Here is a 16,174-nt window from a genome sequence, read left to right as displayed (position 1 = left end):
ACATTTTACTTTGGCGTTGACCATTCTCACTAGAACTCAAAGAAACCTCCCAAGGTCTCTCTTGACTTCGAGGAAGCCCTGTCCAGCTTCCTCTCCACAAAGACCCTGCCCAGGAACAAAATCTCCTCCCAAGCTTACAGTTCTTACATCTTTAGGGGAGAAGTCAATTTCTAGTTCCAGCTTGGCTTCAAACACCAGCACTAACCGTCTCTTCTGGCTCCCTCAGTTGGATGGTCTGGGCAGGACCTCGAGCTTCAAGTTTTGTGATCTGGGTCCCTTGGCTTCTTCTTGGGAGGACCACCTCTGCTTCTGAAGGTTGTGCATGTCACTTCCCATCTTTCCTCATGCACTGCCAGTCACGGCACTTACCCAGGCTTCCTGGTTCTGGAGTCCCTTCTTGACTGTTTCCTACCCGCTTCAGGTTAAGACCCCTGCTGGCTTGCCCCTTGTCACATCTGCTTAACTGGACACCTACCTACACAGGAAGGCATTTTAAGGCCTCGCCAGAGAAGCGCCTCCTGCTTTCTCTCTCGATGCAGCCCCTGACAGGCAGGCGCACGCACACTGAGAAACATAAAGAAAAGGCAGTAAGGCTGAGCTGCAGTTTGAGGACATTGAAGCTTTGGCCCGAAGTGAAAGCTTGTGAATCGCAAACTTTGAGGCACCCCAGAGCTCTTCAGGACCCAGAAGGAAGACGGGTGGGGGTGGGGATTGAAGAGGAGGCAGAAAAAAAAAACTAAAAATGTTCTTTTGCTGTCAATTGATGAGAAGCTAATACTTGGAACATGTCGGTATTAAATAAATTATATTACTAATGTGGATTTAATGTTTCTCTTTACTTCTTTTTATTAACTTTTTTAAATTTATTTTTTTATTTAATTCTTATTCAAGTACAGTTTTCTGTTTTATATTCCCTGCCCTGCCCCCCCCCGCCCCCCGCCAGTGCTCCCCACCTCCCTCCCATTTCCGCCCCCCACCTTCTCTTTACTTCTTTTAATGTGGCTGTTAGAAAATTTTAAGAGGCTTACATTACACTTCCATTGGACAGTGTTGGGGGTGATAGAAGGGTACATTGCAAAGCTCTTAGCCCAGGGGCGGGCACAAAATAAACATCTGATAAATTCTCCAAATACACTTTAACAGATTGCTCCCCAGTGAAAAGCTTTCTGCTGGTTATTGAGAACTCAGCTATGAATAAAATAGAACTGTCCTGTGGTGCTCAGCTGTGAGTGGGAAGACACACATTAAGTAAGTGAACACAGAAAGCACTTTCAGATCCTGATAAATAAGTCCTGTAAAATGAACAAACCAGGAGGTGGAACAGCAGGTGTTGGCAGCGTTTCTCTAATTAAGGCATCTGGGAGGGCTTCTCTGAGCTGGTAGCATTTGAGCTGAGATCTGGGTGACTAACAGAGGGAGCTGGCCTTAGAAGCCCTGGGGACAGGGGTTCCAGGCAGAACAAACAGCCTTTGCAAAAGTCCCGAGGCAGGAATAAGGCTTCTATAAATGAGAAACAGGAAAGAGCTCTTGAGTTCAGAAAAAGGTTAGTAGAAAAATGAGCCTGCAGAGCTAGAGGCACAGTGGCTGGCAGGTCACAAGGGCCTAGTAGGCTATGGTCACGGATAGTTGAAGTGTGATAGCACACTTTTGTAACTACCTCCACCTAGTTCTTGGGGAGAATTAAGCCCTGACGCCGTAAAGCATCCATTGCATGTGATGAATTAGGTCATCTATTAAAGAGAGAATGGTATTAGCTAGCATTATCCTTAGGAAAAGGGAGAAAACTGTCACTCATACCGTTCTTTGCAGAACTTAATTCACTCCCAAGACCCTGATGAGGGCTAAATGAGAGGACATTCAGCATGAGATTTGAAAAACATCGCATTGACTGCAATATAGAGCGTATATGGGATAGGGCCAAGAGGCAGGAATGGACGCATGGAGACTGGTGAGGAATCCTTCACAATGGCCTGGATGAGAGATGGTGGTAGCTTCCACTGGGGCTGCAAGTAGCTGGCTAGTGATAAATGAGTATGTGTTTTGGAAGCTGGAACCAAATGGAACCAATGGATTAGACACGAGGAGGGAAAGGAAAGAGAAGGAGTTAATAACTACTGAATTTTTGGTCTGAGCCACAGGGTAGCTACCAGTGCTAGTGTGGTGATCTGGTTGAATTCTAGACCCACGTCTGCTGGTTGACCCTGGGCAAGTACGTGACTTCCTCACTGCTGAGCCTCAGTTTCCTCATCTATAATATGGGATTGCCAAGGAGATTTCATGAGATCATGCCACGTCCGATGCTAACCAGGTTGGCTGACACAGTCACGGCTTGGGGACAAAGGCTTCACAGAAGCATTTTCTAACCATGTCGGTTGACACAGTCACGACTTGGAGATGACGGCTTCACAGAAGCGTTTTCCAGCAGGACGGACGTGGCATTAGTGGATATATGGTGTTGCTTTTATTCTTACTGTTTCTTAGTATTCTAACCTTTACACTTCTGATAATTTGGAATCTCCTAGAATTAATGACCACTCTCAGAGAAAAAACAACAGTTGGCTCAAGTCCTAAGCAATATCACCCTGGCTGAATTAAGGCATCGTACTTTACTTATTTGTTCCTGTGAAAGCCACCCAAGAAAGAACAGTTCAGGGAAAAATATGTATTCCCACAGAACTGCCTCATAGAATAGCAAAAACCCCTTTAGAAAATAGCCCCTGATTGTTAAAGAGTTGTTAGAGTAACAGCCCCTCCTTTACCTTGAATAGGAATATATATCAATTAGAATTAGACAGGCATAAAAACAGAAGAAGCTGGTTAGCTATTACAAACTAAGCACTTAGAAACAACTACCAAGGAGTCAGAGTCCTCAGTATACAAAAAACATTTTAGACAGCAAGATAGATAGCTAAGTTAGATATTACAAAGGCTTATAATGAATTTCCTAACCTCTGCTCGGTCTAAGCGTACCTGTTGCCAATGACAATTTCTGAGAACTTTAATAAACAATAAGACATTTAAACTGTATACATAGAACTATTTCAAATTGTCTGATTAATGGTTTTCCTGGTCAAAATAACTTTTGTTTAACATAACTGAAACTATGGGAACTTTCGTATTTTCCTGGTTACCTTTGTATTGATTTTTTCTGCTTAACTGATCATGCTGTACACCTGTAAATGTTAATCTATGCCAAAAATGAAAATATAAAAAATCAGCTTGTACTTGCAATAAACGGAACAGTGCTTCACCTGCCTTTGCGCTGTGTAGTTGCCTGTTACCCAGCGCCGACGCCTACTCTCACCTGAGGACCCTTAGATGGGCTGCCGCTGGACTGCGGCAAGATCGTGTATGAAAAGCACAGGTCTGGGGCATGAGAAGCACTTAAACTTCTATTATCATCCCTGGGATCATTCCTGCATGACTAGTATACTCAAGTAGGTAAAATCATGGGCTCTGAAACCAGTCAGCCCTGAGTTGAATTCTTGTATTGCTATGCGACCTTGGTGAGGTCAGTTGACATCTTTGAGCCTTAGGTTCCTCTTCTGTAAAGAGGGTTAGTGAGACTTCCCTCCCTCCAGACATGGTTCTGGGGATTTAGGAAAGTCTTGAATGTGAAGTGCTTAGCACTCGACAAAGTACATAGTAAATGCTCAGTAAACAGGGTCTAAATGCCAGAGTAATTTTCTTCTGTGTGCGTGTTTGGGGAGCCAAATTATTACTTAAAATAAATCTTTGTATTTTATTACTAAATAATATGTGCTCACTGGAAAAATGTAAACAGTACAGAATTATGTAAAGTAGAAGATGAAAGTTGACCTACCTCCCCTTTTCCTAACTCCCTAAGTAACCCCTGTTGACACTCCTGCCTCCGCACATGTTATGGTCTTCTGAGGGAAGCAGTATAAGACAATGTCTGAGAGCTCAGACTACAGAGTCATATCCCTGCCACTTTTTTGCTATGAGATATTGGGCAAGTTATTTGACAATCGCTCTGAGTCTCAGTTTTCCCTTTTGTAAAAAGAAAAGTCATAGCATACTGACATCGTGCTCTGGGAGTCGCTAAAGAGTGCAGAGGCATTAGCACTGTGTCCACACATTGCAGATCTCAGGATGCTTAGATGCTATTATTATTCTATATACTTATTTTAACATTATGGACAGTCCTGTTTTCTTTATGCCCGTCTGCAACTGTTTCTGTAGCTTAATAAGATGTCTTTAGCCTCTTTCCACACCAAGACTCATTTTTATCTGACACAAGGTTGAGGAGGTGGACCCCTTGCCAGCACCTCATCCTAAATTTCTGCTTCTGAGAGATTCTTGGCTGCAGGTGAGTAACAGAGGCCATAACCTCTGTTGTGCCTGGGCCTCCCAGGCTTTGGAGGAAGGTAATGACCGTATCTATCCAGGAGGTGGCAGGCAGATTCCAAGAGAGGACAGCAAGTAGCTCAAGAAAAATGTGGAGCCCTTTACAGACTTTAACCTTGGTGACCTGTGTGACTTGGGTGATTTCCGAGGCAACATCTTGTTTGTCTGAAGGGGACCGACCATGCATGCTGATTTCACTTGTCACTGAGGGGCGTCAAGCAGAATTTAGACCAAGCTCATCTTAGAGTCCAAAATCTTGATGTCATTGTTTTACATCACCTGCTGTCTAGAATAATTTGTAACTGGCTTTATGATTATATCGTAGTTTTTCGTTTCATTTTTTGAGAGTCTACTGATCACGGTAAATGGTTATTTTCATCACACCTCTTTCCCCACTACACACAGATGGCTCTTCAGCTCCAGGACTTACTCCCTTTCCTTCCGGGACCTAAACCCCCTCCCAGTACCAACCTCTTCTCCATCTTCTACTAATCTGGATGGTCCCACTTTTTTTCTTCATCGACCATGTAAAACTCAGATATTCTCTTTGCTCAAAGGCTCTTATATTCCTATCCCTTATCTGTACCTGTTTTCCTCCTTATCAGAGAGCTGGTCTTGGATTCCTGAAGACTATTACTTTGAGAGATGACAAACTTGAACTTGCAGAGGATGTGAAGAGAGGGGCAAGACAAATGGCAGTGACCTGAAGGTCAGGAACAAGGCTGGCGATTCCTTTGGCACAGGATAATTCTTGTCTGGCAAGGATCATAACTACAATAGGGCCAATAATGATTATTTTTCTACCTAGTCCATTGGCTGTTGTCACAATCAAATGAGATCAGACCCTGAAACCACTTTGTAACATGTAAATCACTTTATAACTTGCTAGGTATCATTAGTTAGCAAAATCACCTGCATTCCACCCATGTGGTAGAAGGAAGGGCACTGAATGGAAACTCAAGAGACACGGCTCTTCTACCAACATATTGATAGAGAGTAGCAAGTTTCCATGGCCAGCAAATTGATTCAGTCATTTATTGAATTGTTCTGGGTGCTGGGGATGAACAAAATAGACAAATTATCCTAGAATCCACATTCAAGAGAGGAAGACAGATAATAAACACATAAACAAACAAATAATAATAAAGAAGAAGTACTTGAGGCTAAGGAATCAAATACACCCATCTCCTTTGGCTCCTTCCTGAAATCACACTATAATGATAGTAAAGAGATCATTTAGAAAGGCACTAAACCCATAAGAACGGAGAGAAGAACGAAAGAGGATGCAACAACGCCAAAATTTTGAGAGTTGGAAAGCAGATGAAAGAGTGGTAACTAGGAACTCACTTGGCAGACCTCTGAAAGTTGTGATTAAAATCAATCAGTTCTGTGAGCATCCTGATCACCAGTGTTTTGAACTGTGCATCTGATAGGTTGGCTATCTCTTGGTCACTTAGAAGTATTGGCTCTGGGGCTTTACGCTGTTCTTTTTGAGCCATACCATTTTGGTCAGGTCGTACCTGTTACATATGAGGGGCAGAGCCCTAAGTGTTCACCAGGGCGGGGCAACTCAAGTCGCAGGGTTGTGATGCTGTATGTGGGGGTGGGGTCAGAGAGGGGCAATGGCGCCTGTTCCACACTCTCTCTCAGATTTCAGTCCCCTCTGGTGTTTCCTGCAAGCAAGTTGGGCTCTCTGGTGCTGGTTCCCGGGTGTATGGGCTTGTGCACCCTCCAGGACCCTGTGGGTCTCTCCAGTGAACTCTCTGTGAGCCTGGGAGCCTCTCCTGGCACCTCGACCTCCAAAAGTTTTTTCAATTGGTGCTTTTAGGCTTTAATTCCCGGCGCTGGGGCCCTGGTTTGCGTGGTCTGTCTCACTGCTTGTTTTTTTTGCCTGATTTATCGGAGTGTGAAGGCGTGAATGTGGTCAGCCAGCTGCCTTTCGCCCTCACGGGGTCTGCCTGTTGCCACCCTGCACCTGGGATCCGCCAACGGCCACCTAGGCGCCTGGGTCTGGCCACTTTTTCCTGTGCGACCCTGCTCTGCCAGCTGCTGACTCCGCCCCTCTCATTGGTCTGGCTGAATGATTCATTGCTGTCGGACTTCTGTATAGTTCAGTTTTCTGTGTTTTGGTTGTGTTTTTATTACTAAAACTTTGTTGTCTTTAAACTTAGTTGTGCGAGGGGGCACAGTGTGTCCACCTATGCCTCCATCTTGGCTGGAAGTAGGAGTTTTATTCTTTAGAGAGGATAATACAAAGAGTCTTTGAAATGTGGGATACTAGGTACATTTGAAAAAGGGAGCGACATAATATAAATGAGAGATTAAAGGAATGTTAGATGTTGAGATCCTCTCCACCACCCCACCCACACCAGGTCCCAAGGTTTTTTTTCCATTTGACTTCTAAATTTCCGGCAGTACAACTGTCACCATCCAGAAGACTAGAAAATTTTTTTTCTGGGAAATATGATCAGCCCAAGAAGAAAATCACAAAGTATTGACAGTGGAGTTTCCCCCACCTAAATCACCTTTCAGTGAAGCCTAATCCATGTGCTCACAGCTTTCATTCATTATTCAGTACCACTGGAGGGGGCCCCCAAGATGGCCCCAGCAGCCCCACCTCCTTGTAGTCACACACTCTTGTATCATTCATTCTTCCTTTGAGAATGAGATGTGCAAAAGCAATAGAAGATCAGGCTTATAGAAAGATTGCCTTCATCTTGTCCTCTCTTGCTTCCTTGGTTTGGTGGAAGACAGCTGCCCTGTGGAGAGGCCCACCAGCCCACAGCCAGGGAGAAACTGAGCCCTCAGTTCAACAATCCTCAAGGAATTGAATCCTGCCAATAACCACAGTTTTGTTGTGAATGTTTATTAACAATATCAAAAATAGAGGGACTGGTACAATTGAAAGACATTCATCCATTACCCAGGTTCAACATTTATTGAGATTTTCCATTTCTTTCTTTTTTTACTTATGCCTTCAAAGCAAACCCTAGACATTACATCATATTACCTTTATATACTTTTTATATATCTTAAAAGAAAGATTAGTCCCCTTCCTCCTTTTCAAGATGTGCAACTGAAGATTACCAGATATTTGGTGACAACTTGTAACACAAAGAATGGAGATGAAAAAAGGCAACTCCAAGCAGGGAGATGAACATTCTTCCAAGAGATCCGAATGGATATTACAATCATAAAACAAGATCAATAATTTTTAAAAAGTGCTTGGAAATGAAAGGTGATAGCAAAAAAAAAAAGAAAAAAGAAAAAAGAAATAGAAGGACTGAAGTATAAGCTTGAAGAAATCTCACAAAAGATAGAGCAAAAGTATTGAAAGATAAAAATTGGGAAAAAAGGGAAAGTTAGTGGGCCAGTCAAGAATGTCAAAATCCTGAAAATAATAGAAATTCTAGTAAGAGAGAAGGGAGAAAATGAAGGAAAGAAAGTAACCTCAAAATATTTTAAGAGAATTTTCCCAAACTGAAGTATGTTATTTTACAGATTGAGAATCCATCAAGTGCCCGGCACAATGGATGAAATTTTAGAATACTTGTGAGAACAATAAGGACCCTTCAAGCTTTCAGTGAGGAAAATATAGGCCACACACACAGAATAAAAAATCAGATATATTGGGAATCTTCAACAAGACTGGAAGCTAAAAGGCAATCTGACAAAGCTTTTAAAATTCTGAAGAAAAATAGTTTCCAATCTAGAATTCCACAATGGTCCAATATGAATTAGACGTGAAAGCAGAATAAAAATGTTACCTGACATGCAGTATTGAAATGCTTTCTAAAAAAGCTGGTAGAAGACATAAACCAAAGTAAAAAGCCTCCCAGGGCTCAGCCATATACCTGGCATAAACTACCACCAGTCCAGAAGCAGGTCAGAAAGTTCTGGGAGAGGTTTCTTTAGGAAGATGAAATCTGTATCCTACTAATTAATACCTCTGAAGGCCTTGAGAGGAACTAAGACAATTGGCAAAGAGTTTGGGGAGGAATTAGTGATATGTATGTAGATAACTAAACAAATGAAAAATAAGGCAATTATTAATTCCAGAGGTGGGGGAAGTTGTGCAGGGCATGAAAAGTAATCATGGTTTACTACAGAGCCCCTCATTTACATAGTCACAATAATGTGAACATGGAGTATTATTCTAACACAGTTATGATGTAAGTATATTAGGAAGATACAGAGTGGGAGGGTGCATGTGTTTATGTGTTCCTGGAGAGAGCTAATTCTTCATCTCCTACCTTTCCAGCCATTCAAAACTTTGCCGAGTGGATTACTGGACTACTGCTTCTGAGGGCTTAGAGATCTTTGGCCCAATTTCCTGGTGAATACGCAATTTGTAGATGAGAAATGTCTTCATTTCCTGTGACTAGAGAAAAATAATAAAGAGGAAAAAATGGGGCCAAAGTATGTAACCACAGGAGGTAAAGAAAGCTGGGGGAGAAAAGAGAGAGAACTAACAGAAACCTGGAGTTAAGGGACAGGGAGATTTAAGGGAGAGGATTTGGAATCTTGGCTGTGTGTTTTCCTTTAGACCTGCTCCAGGATGGCCCATCCCTGCCTTCTTTGACTGAAGTGATCACCACAAAACCACACTACACATGAACTCTGGCTGTGTGACCAGATGAGAATTTCTGAGGAAGGGGAGCAATAGCATCTTTTGTAGAAAGGGGAAGTGAGGGCAGGTTCCCCTTTACTAGGTCAGGCTGAGCCAGATCCCTTCACCACAACCCCCTCCCACTCCACCCCCATTTCCTGGTAGTGGCTCTGCGCTGCTGTCTGTGTTATTCATTAACCAGATGCTAATATTTCTGTTTACACATCTGTCATCCTGCAGGGGATTCAGAGGAGTCCTGCAATCTAACTGGCCACCTGGATTCTCTTGGATCAGGCCCAGCCAGCCACATTTAGCTAGTGTTGATTTTGCCAGAGCCTTGTACTAAATGTAGCCAGGCAGAGAGGACATTTTCTCAAGTAGGATGTTATCTGTCTGCCAGTTGAGTGTATGTGCTGGGAGGGTGTCTAGTGATGTGCTTGAGTTGGCTTGCAAGAGGTGATTATTAGCATCTCTTGCCAAACCCATGTTCAATGTCTTCATATTGGTAGAAATTGGCCCTGTTAGAGTGTGTCTGCCATAGAAATTGGCAAGTGCAACAACTCAGGGCCTTTCCCAACCTTCAACACTCCTGCTCCCCATCCCCTCCCATTTCAAGACCTGGTTGTTAAACATTTTCTAGCACACCACTGAGGATATCTATTTATTAAGTAGGTGCATAACTTGTATTCTAATGAAATAGGAAACAACCTCCACATTCAGGGAGCTACCAGTCCAATGAAAACCCTGCAGGTTTGTTACAGTATTGTACTTTGTGATTTCTGAGTCTGTCATGAACTTTATCTCCTTGACCTAACAACCACCTCCCTTCATGGTACACACAGATCACCTTAAAATGGAAATCAGATCATTCTACTATCTTACTTAAAACCATCTAATGGCTTCGAAAACTCTCAGAATTAATTTAAACTCCTATCTGTGCCCTAAGATCCTTTGCATGGTCTGGTTTCTGCTGACAGCCTTAACATCTTCTTCCATTTCTCACTTCCCAGCTCACAATATTCTGGCACATTTGGTTCTCAAAGTCTGAACCACCAGCAGCATCAGTACCACCTGGGATTGTTAAAAATACAAAGTCCTGGGTCCTATCCCAAACCTAGTGATTCTGAAATTGTAAGGGGAGGGAAGACGATAATTCATGCTTCAGCAAACTCACCATGTGATTCTAATATGTGCTTAAGTTCACGAACCACTGCTCTAACTCCACATTGGCCTTGAGATGCTAAGCATTTTTTCCTCTTCAGGGCCTTTGCACCAGCACTTCCTGTTTCTAAAATGCCCTTCCTGTGGGCCTCTGTATGGCGATTCCTTTGCCCCATTCAGGTCTTAGACGAACATTATTGACTCAGGAAAGTCTTCTGAACCCCCTCAAATTCTTCATTATACTTCCTCCTATAGCTCATATCTGTTTGTAAACAATTATTTTCCACATTCTGGAATTACCTCGGTTGTTTATTCATTTACTTGTTTATTAACTATTTTTTCCCATTAGAATGGAAGCACCAGTGAGAGATACCTTGATTCATACTCTCTGCATTCCTAGCTAGCCTGTTATATATCCCAGCTTCTGGTATGTAATCAATACATATTTGTTGAATAAATGAATTACTCATTTCCCAGTGAAGAAATGGGACCTATGTCAAGTAACTTAATGAAGATCAAATACTCGTTAGTGAGTAGCTAACCTTTCACCCTGAAAGTCTCAGAACAAGCCCAGAGATTTACTTGTACTTTCCTGATTAACAGAAGCAGCCATGTCCCTAAAACCCTGGGAACCTCAAGTTGGAAGGAGTTTCGCAGTTCCTGGTTCAGCCCTTATCAGATGTGTGGATTTCCTCAATGTCCTAACATGGGTGTTTTCTATCTTCCCCTTTGATGTCCCTGGAGAGTGGGGAGTGAGTACTTTGTGGAAGCAGTAGCCAGTTTCATTTTAAACAGCCCGGGTTCCTTAAGACATAACTCCCTGCCTCTTTTGCCCATGGCACTTGTTCTTCGCTGCAGGGCTGCATAGACTGCACCTTCCACACAGTGGAACTTACTTGTTCCAGTCCCACATCTAATGTTCCCCTACTTGCTTCTCACGCAACAGTGGAAAAAGCAGGCACACTGGAATCGGGAAGACCTGATTCAAACTCCCTCTTGCTTATTGACCTTGGAAAATTCTCTTGATCACCTTAGGCTCCTTCTCTAGAATGGAGCCCCGCATTTAATATGCTGGTGTTAGTTTATTATTATTAGGTTTGAAGTGTCCAAAATATTTTGCTTAATTTTTCTGATTAACCAAATTATTATCCTTTGATTTCTTGAGGTAACGTCCTTTATAAAATGTGTTGCTCAGCACTGAATAGTCTTCAGTGGAGTGAGATGATCAGCTTGTTTAGACTCTGTTTCCTTTAATGCCATCCAAAATCAAATTCGTTTTGGAAGGTGTAATACATCTGAAAATCTCAGTTTTTTCCCCCTCACACATTACTATCAAACTATCCTATATAGTTGGCTATCTGATATATTATTTTCATTTGAAATTTCTGCTTACTATATTTCTTCAAGTGGGGGTATATCTGAGCTTCAGTTGCCATCTTGGAACTAAATAATATTCTACAGTTTCTCAGCAATTTTATACATGCAGTCTCATTTAAACCTCAGAATGCCCCTAGGAGGCATACATTAGTCTCATTATTATGATTTGGAAATGGAGGCTGGAGGTGTGACCTGCCCAAGATCAGCCAGCTAGTAAGCAGAACCTATACTGAAATCAGGGCCAGGACACCAACCCAGTGTTGTTTTGAGGAAGGAAAACAGAGAAAAATGAGCTCTCAGTTGAATAGAAACACTAAGGAGAGTTTTTCTGGAGAAAGAAAATACCAAGTGGGGTTCCCTAAGAAGGGGAAAAGCAAGTGGTTATAAGATGGGGACCCATGGGGTTGAGGGGGACTTATAGGTAGGAATGACCTCTCCAAAGAGCAATTTCTTGGGCTTATTGGGTGCCCGGGCTAGGCCAGTGATTCTGACTGAGCAGTCTATCACAGTCACCTGAGATTCTCAGTATATTTGAGGTGGCCATTTTTTATTTTTATATCCCTACAGATGATTCTGATTTATGGCCTCTGTTGCAAACCACTAGGCTAGGGGCTAGAGGGTCGGTTACCTAGAGAGAGTGGTCTACGAGTCTTTATTGTAGAAAAATGACTCAGGCAGGTGGAACTGGGAAAGGAGAGAGGATACAAAGCAGGCAATGGAGTGATTTGAAATGAGTTCTCGGGAGGGAAAGTTGTGATGATCAGAAAACTCTGTGGGTTTCTAAGCAGAAGAGTAGGATGTTTTAAGCCCCTGTGATCCACTGATAACTTTGAGTCAGGATCAGGACTCAGCCCACATCTTTCTAAACCCAGTCTCTGCTCATCAACCTAAACAGGATTATGTTGGTCCCCTCACTTAATCCACTCCCGTTACACCTTTACCTTAAATGTTTCTGTGGTTTCAGATGCTTCACCTTCCCTCTTTGTTGCTGAGTCTGGCTCTTCATTCCATTTTGCCCTCACCAGGCTTGCAGAAATGCTACAAAAAGTGGACACTTCCTTCAGAGTTTTAAAATCTTTATTTTCAGTCTGCCAGGCCAAGCTGTCTACTCTTGTGCTAGTCAGTTTTGAGCTCTGACTGATGGGTGCCAAGCTGCACCCTGACCTGTGTGGGGTGCCATGGAGGGAGAAGACAAGACCCAGGCCTCAGGACGTTCCCAGTTTAATGGAGGAGAGAAGATACACGCATGAAGATGGCTGGAGCACACTTGCAAAGCAGCAGGCCTGAATAATACAATGCAAATCTAGAGCATCAGAGACCTAAGCCCTCAGCCGCCTCTCCCAGTCCGCTTGGCTCAGAATTTTCCTGAGTTCTTCTTTGACCTCATTTAGGATTTCTCTTCCATCACTTTCCCATTGGCTTCTTTCCAGCATCAACGGCTATACCAGCACCCAGGTGTTTTTACAAAGCTTATGGCAAGATTGCTTCAGGATTCTCTGCTTCAGCCTGATCACCCAAAGCTACCGACCACCTCGCAAGGACTAAATTCATATTAGCAACATTGCTTCTGAAACTTGGCCCGATAGTGCTTCTAAGCCCAACTTTTTCTCCTTTTGTCGGAGAGCTGTGTTCTTTTGGGAAGGTGAGAGATTTTGACAGTGCCAGTGGTAGGTTGGGTCCGAGGATTCCTGAACCTGAAACCCTCATGCTCTCCCGCTCCCAACCCGCTCAGCCCATATGGGGCCCCCAGTGCCTCCAGAGGTCCAGGAACTCCCCTAGTCTGTGGTGAAGTCAGAACTCGGTGCTCCTTCTGCTTGACTCACACCCCTGTCTCCATTTGTCATCTCTGCTGTCTCTTTGCCTCTGCGTCCCAACAGAGAGGAGCCCTGGTGCTGCAGCATCTGAAGCCCTTTTCCAAAGGCTCGGCGCACATCTGAAGAAGAGAAATAGAAAAGCAAGGGGTCCAGGCTGGCATTGAGGGAACTTAATAACACAGCTTCCGCTCTCCACGTGGGGCTCTTCTTGGTGGCATACCCCACCAGGTGGGACACATTATAAGGCCCAAAGCACACCAGGAAATTCAGGAGTGTCACAACAGCCAGCCCTACAGCTCGGCGCCGCCTCTGGGCCGCCACATGGGGCTGGGTGAGCATGATCCACACGAAGCGCCAGTAGCAGAAGATGGTGACCACCATGGGGATCAAGAAGAGAACGAGGAAGAGCTCCAGTCTCACAGGGAGCACAAACTCTAGCTGGGTGTCGGTGAAGTTCTCATAGCAGGCAAACTTTGTGTTTTGCGTGGGGTTCTGTGGTGAGTCCAAGTACTGAGTGATGATCACGATGGTGCAGTGACCAAAGGACACGATCCAGGCGACCAGAGCAGCAATCACTCCATACAGAGGCCGGCGGGACAGCTTGTACCGCACGGGGAAAGCCACCCCCAGGTAGCGCTCGATGCTGATGCCTGCCAGCAGCCACGTGCTGCAGTAGATGCTGCTGTAGAAGCCGAAACCTGTGAGGGCACAGACGACCTCAGGCAGAGGCCATTCGAAGTTATACGCAGCTTCACAGATCTTGAAGGGCAGCAGCAGCAGCAGGAGGAGGTCCGCCAGGGTCAGGCTGAGCAGGAGGATGTGGACAGGTGCAGGGTGGGGCTGGCGGACCCGGCCCAGAAAGGCCCGAAGGGCCAGGAGGTTGGCAGGGAGACCAGTGAGGAAGATAATGGTGTAGGCCGCGAGGATCCAGGAGCTCTTTGAGTCTAGCATGACCAATCTGGAGGAGGATGAAAAAGGGCAGGGTCAGGAGTCCCCACTCACAGGCTGCCCCTGGTTCGGGATAAGGACATCCTCTCTGGCACTCTCCCCTTCCCAGGCCCAGGCTTTCTGCTGCCACCACTGCTCGGTCACACACCTGCCAGAACTGCCCAGAACAATTATTGACTTTGCCTGGGGCGGGATATTAACTAGGAGTTATTACATTCGCTGTCATCATTCTCTGGGGGAGACCAACCCTTTTCTCCCCGAGGGAATTCCCCCTCCTGTTTCCCCCAGCCTTTCTCCTACTCTGCTCTCAGATACAGGACGTTACTGTTATCAGTTTCCAACTTTCCTTAAGTCCCTTCTTCCGTTGGAGATCTTCAGAGAGAAAAAGCAAGACTTCCCACAGGGAGAGGAGAACTCTGCTGTGAGCATCAGGCCCCTTCCCCGGGCTGGCCCTCCGCAGGACCCCTCCCACACCCAGGCAGCAGGTGCCTAGCTTCCGACCCATCTCCCTACCTCGTTTTCCTCTCCTTTTGCAGAACACAGATTTTCCTCCCCTGTCCAATACCGGACTTGGGGACTGTTTAAAAGGGAAGCAAGCTAGTGAAATGTGGGGGTAGGGAGAGTGAAAGGAAGGTGAGCCAGCACTATTTTGAGGAGCTTGTTCCCCAAAAGGCATTACAGAATATTCAGAGAAGCCCACAGGCAGTCACTAGCTCCCGAGCCTGGTGTTTTGACTATAAACAAGAACTCTTCTTAATGGGTAACTCAACTTCCACTTGACTTATAACCCTCACCACCCACACAGTCTAACCCCTCCATCCTTTTTCTGGGCTTGATGTCCTGGTCTGCATTTCCTTGTCCCCACCCCACTGGCTGCTGTTGCCAGGCAAAATCCCTACACTCAATTTCTGACAGACTTCCTCCAGCCCCCCAACAGCTTCCCCTCCGATTCTGATCCTGGCATTCCTTCCCAGAGTGCAAGCTGCCTTGCCTTGTCTTCGCTTTTCCGGATAGATGGCTTCTTGGAAAGTGTGAAAGCTTCTGGGAAAGAGGAACAGACCTTCAGCCACTGCTGCCGCTCATTTCGCACAGGAAAATATTGTAAGGAACCTGTCTGGTAGAAAGCTTTTATACCAACACAAGTCACGTGACTACAGAGAGGCAGGTCAGTAATTGAGCGCTGTCTTCTCTCCAGCCTGAAGGAAAAGGCGCCCGCATCTTTCTCCTAACCCTAGATATCCTCATTCTGACTTCCAAACCAAGTCCCCGAATTTCTTTTTAATCCTAGGCATTTTCCCCATTTTTTCAAGTCCACATCTAGGCAATTTCTTCTGTAATTCTACTCATTCTCAGAAAAGAAGATTTCTACTTCCTTTTATTCTTAATTTTTCCCTTTCTATATGGTCTCCTTCCCTCTGCCCCCGATAAGTTTCTCTCACCCTCTCAGTTGAAACAGATTGGTTTCTCCTAGCCTGACCCGTATTCTGGAAGAAATAGCATGGGATTCCCAGTCATGCACATGTGGGCTCAGTTCAGGCCCCTTCATTGTGACTTTGGAGCATAGGAATTTTCTGAACTCTAGTTTCCTTTTCGGTCAGGTGAGGATGGGAATACTAACATCCCAGAATTGCTGTGAGGAGTCAGTAAGACAGTGCATGTAACGCGTGTGAGCCAGTGCTTAGCTCTTTGTGGATGCCCATACGTGGAAGTGGTCCCAAACTTTCAAGCCTGTTGGATAGCTTCAGTGAGAATGAGCCACCGGTGCAATATCTAGAGGCTGAGGACACAGACATGCTCTCTGACTTGGGAAAGTGTCAGGGACTCGGTGGGCCTCATGTGCCTACGTGGCTCTTTCTAGGAGAATGGTACTTCTCTCTCCCTGTGATCTGGGCCCAGC

General features: G+C 44.8%; 1 protein-coding gene across 2 annotated transcripts; it reads right to left on the bottom strand.

The window, feature by feature from the left end:
* Positions 1-13,170: 13,170 nt before the first annotated feature.
* LOC118982555 (free fatty acid receptor 2-like) lies at positions 13,171-15,361 on the bottom strand. Of its 2 annotated transcripts, none has more exons than XM_037039679.1 (2): positions 15,269-15,361; positions 13,171-14,287 (listed from the first exon to the last, which is right to left on the bottom strand). In XM_037039679.1, exon 2 carries the CDS (start codon positions 14,278-14,280, stop codon positions 13,291-13,293), a length of 990 nt encoding a protein of 329 aa, XP_036895574.1. In that variant the 5' UTR covers positions 14,281-14,287; positions 15,269-15,361; the 3' UTR covers positions 13,171-13,290. The 2 variants fall into 2 exon arrangements, with proteins under 2 accessions (XP_036895574.1, XP_036895575.1); XM_037039680.1 differs by lacking the exon at positions 15,269-15,361 and adding an exon at positions 14,791-14,947.
* Between the last annotated feature and the right edge of the window lie 813 nt (positions 15,362-16,174).

This window comes from Sturnira hondurensis, unplaced genomic scaffold, assembly GCF_014824575.4.
Source record: "Sturnira hondurensis isolate 20B ecotype Veracruz unplaced genomic scaffold, ASM1482457v3 Scaffold0025395, whole genome shotgun sequence".
In the NCBI taxonomy this organism is placed as follows: Eukaryota; Metazoa; Chordata; class Mammalia; order Chiroptera; family Phyllostomidae; genus Sturnira; species Sturnira hondurensis.
Note: the sequence above shows the minus strand (reverse complement) of the source record. Positions and strands in the feature narration are given on the sequence as shown.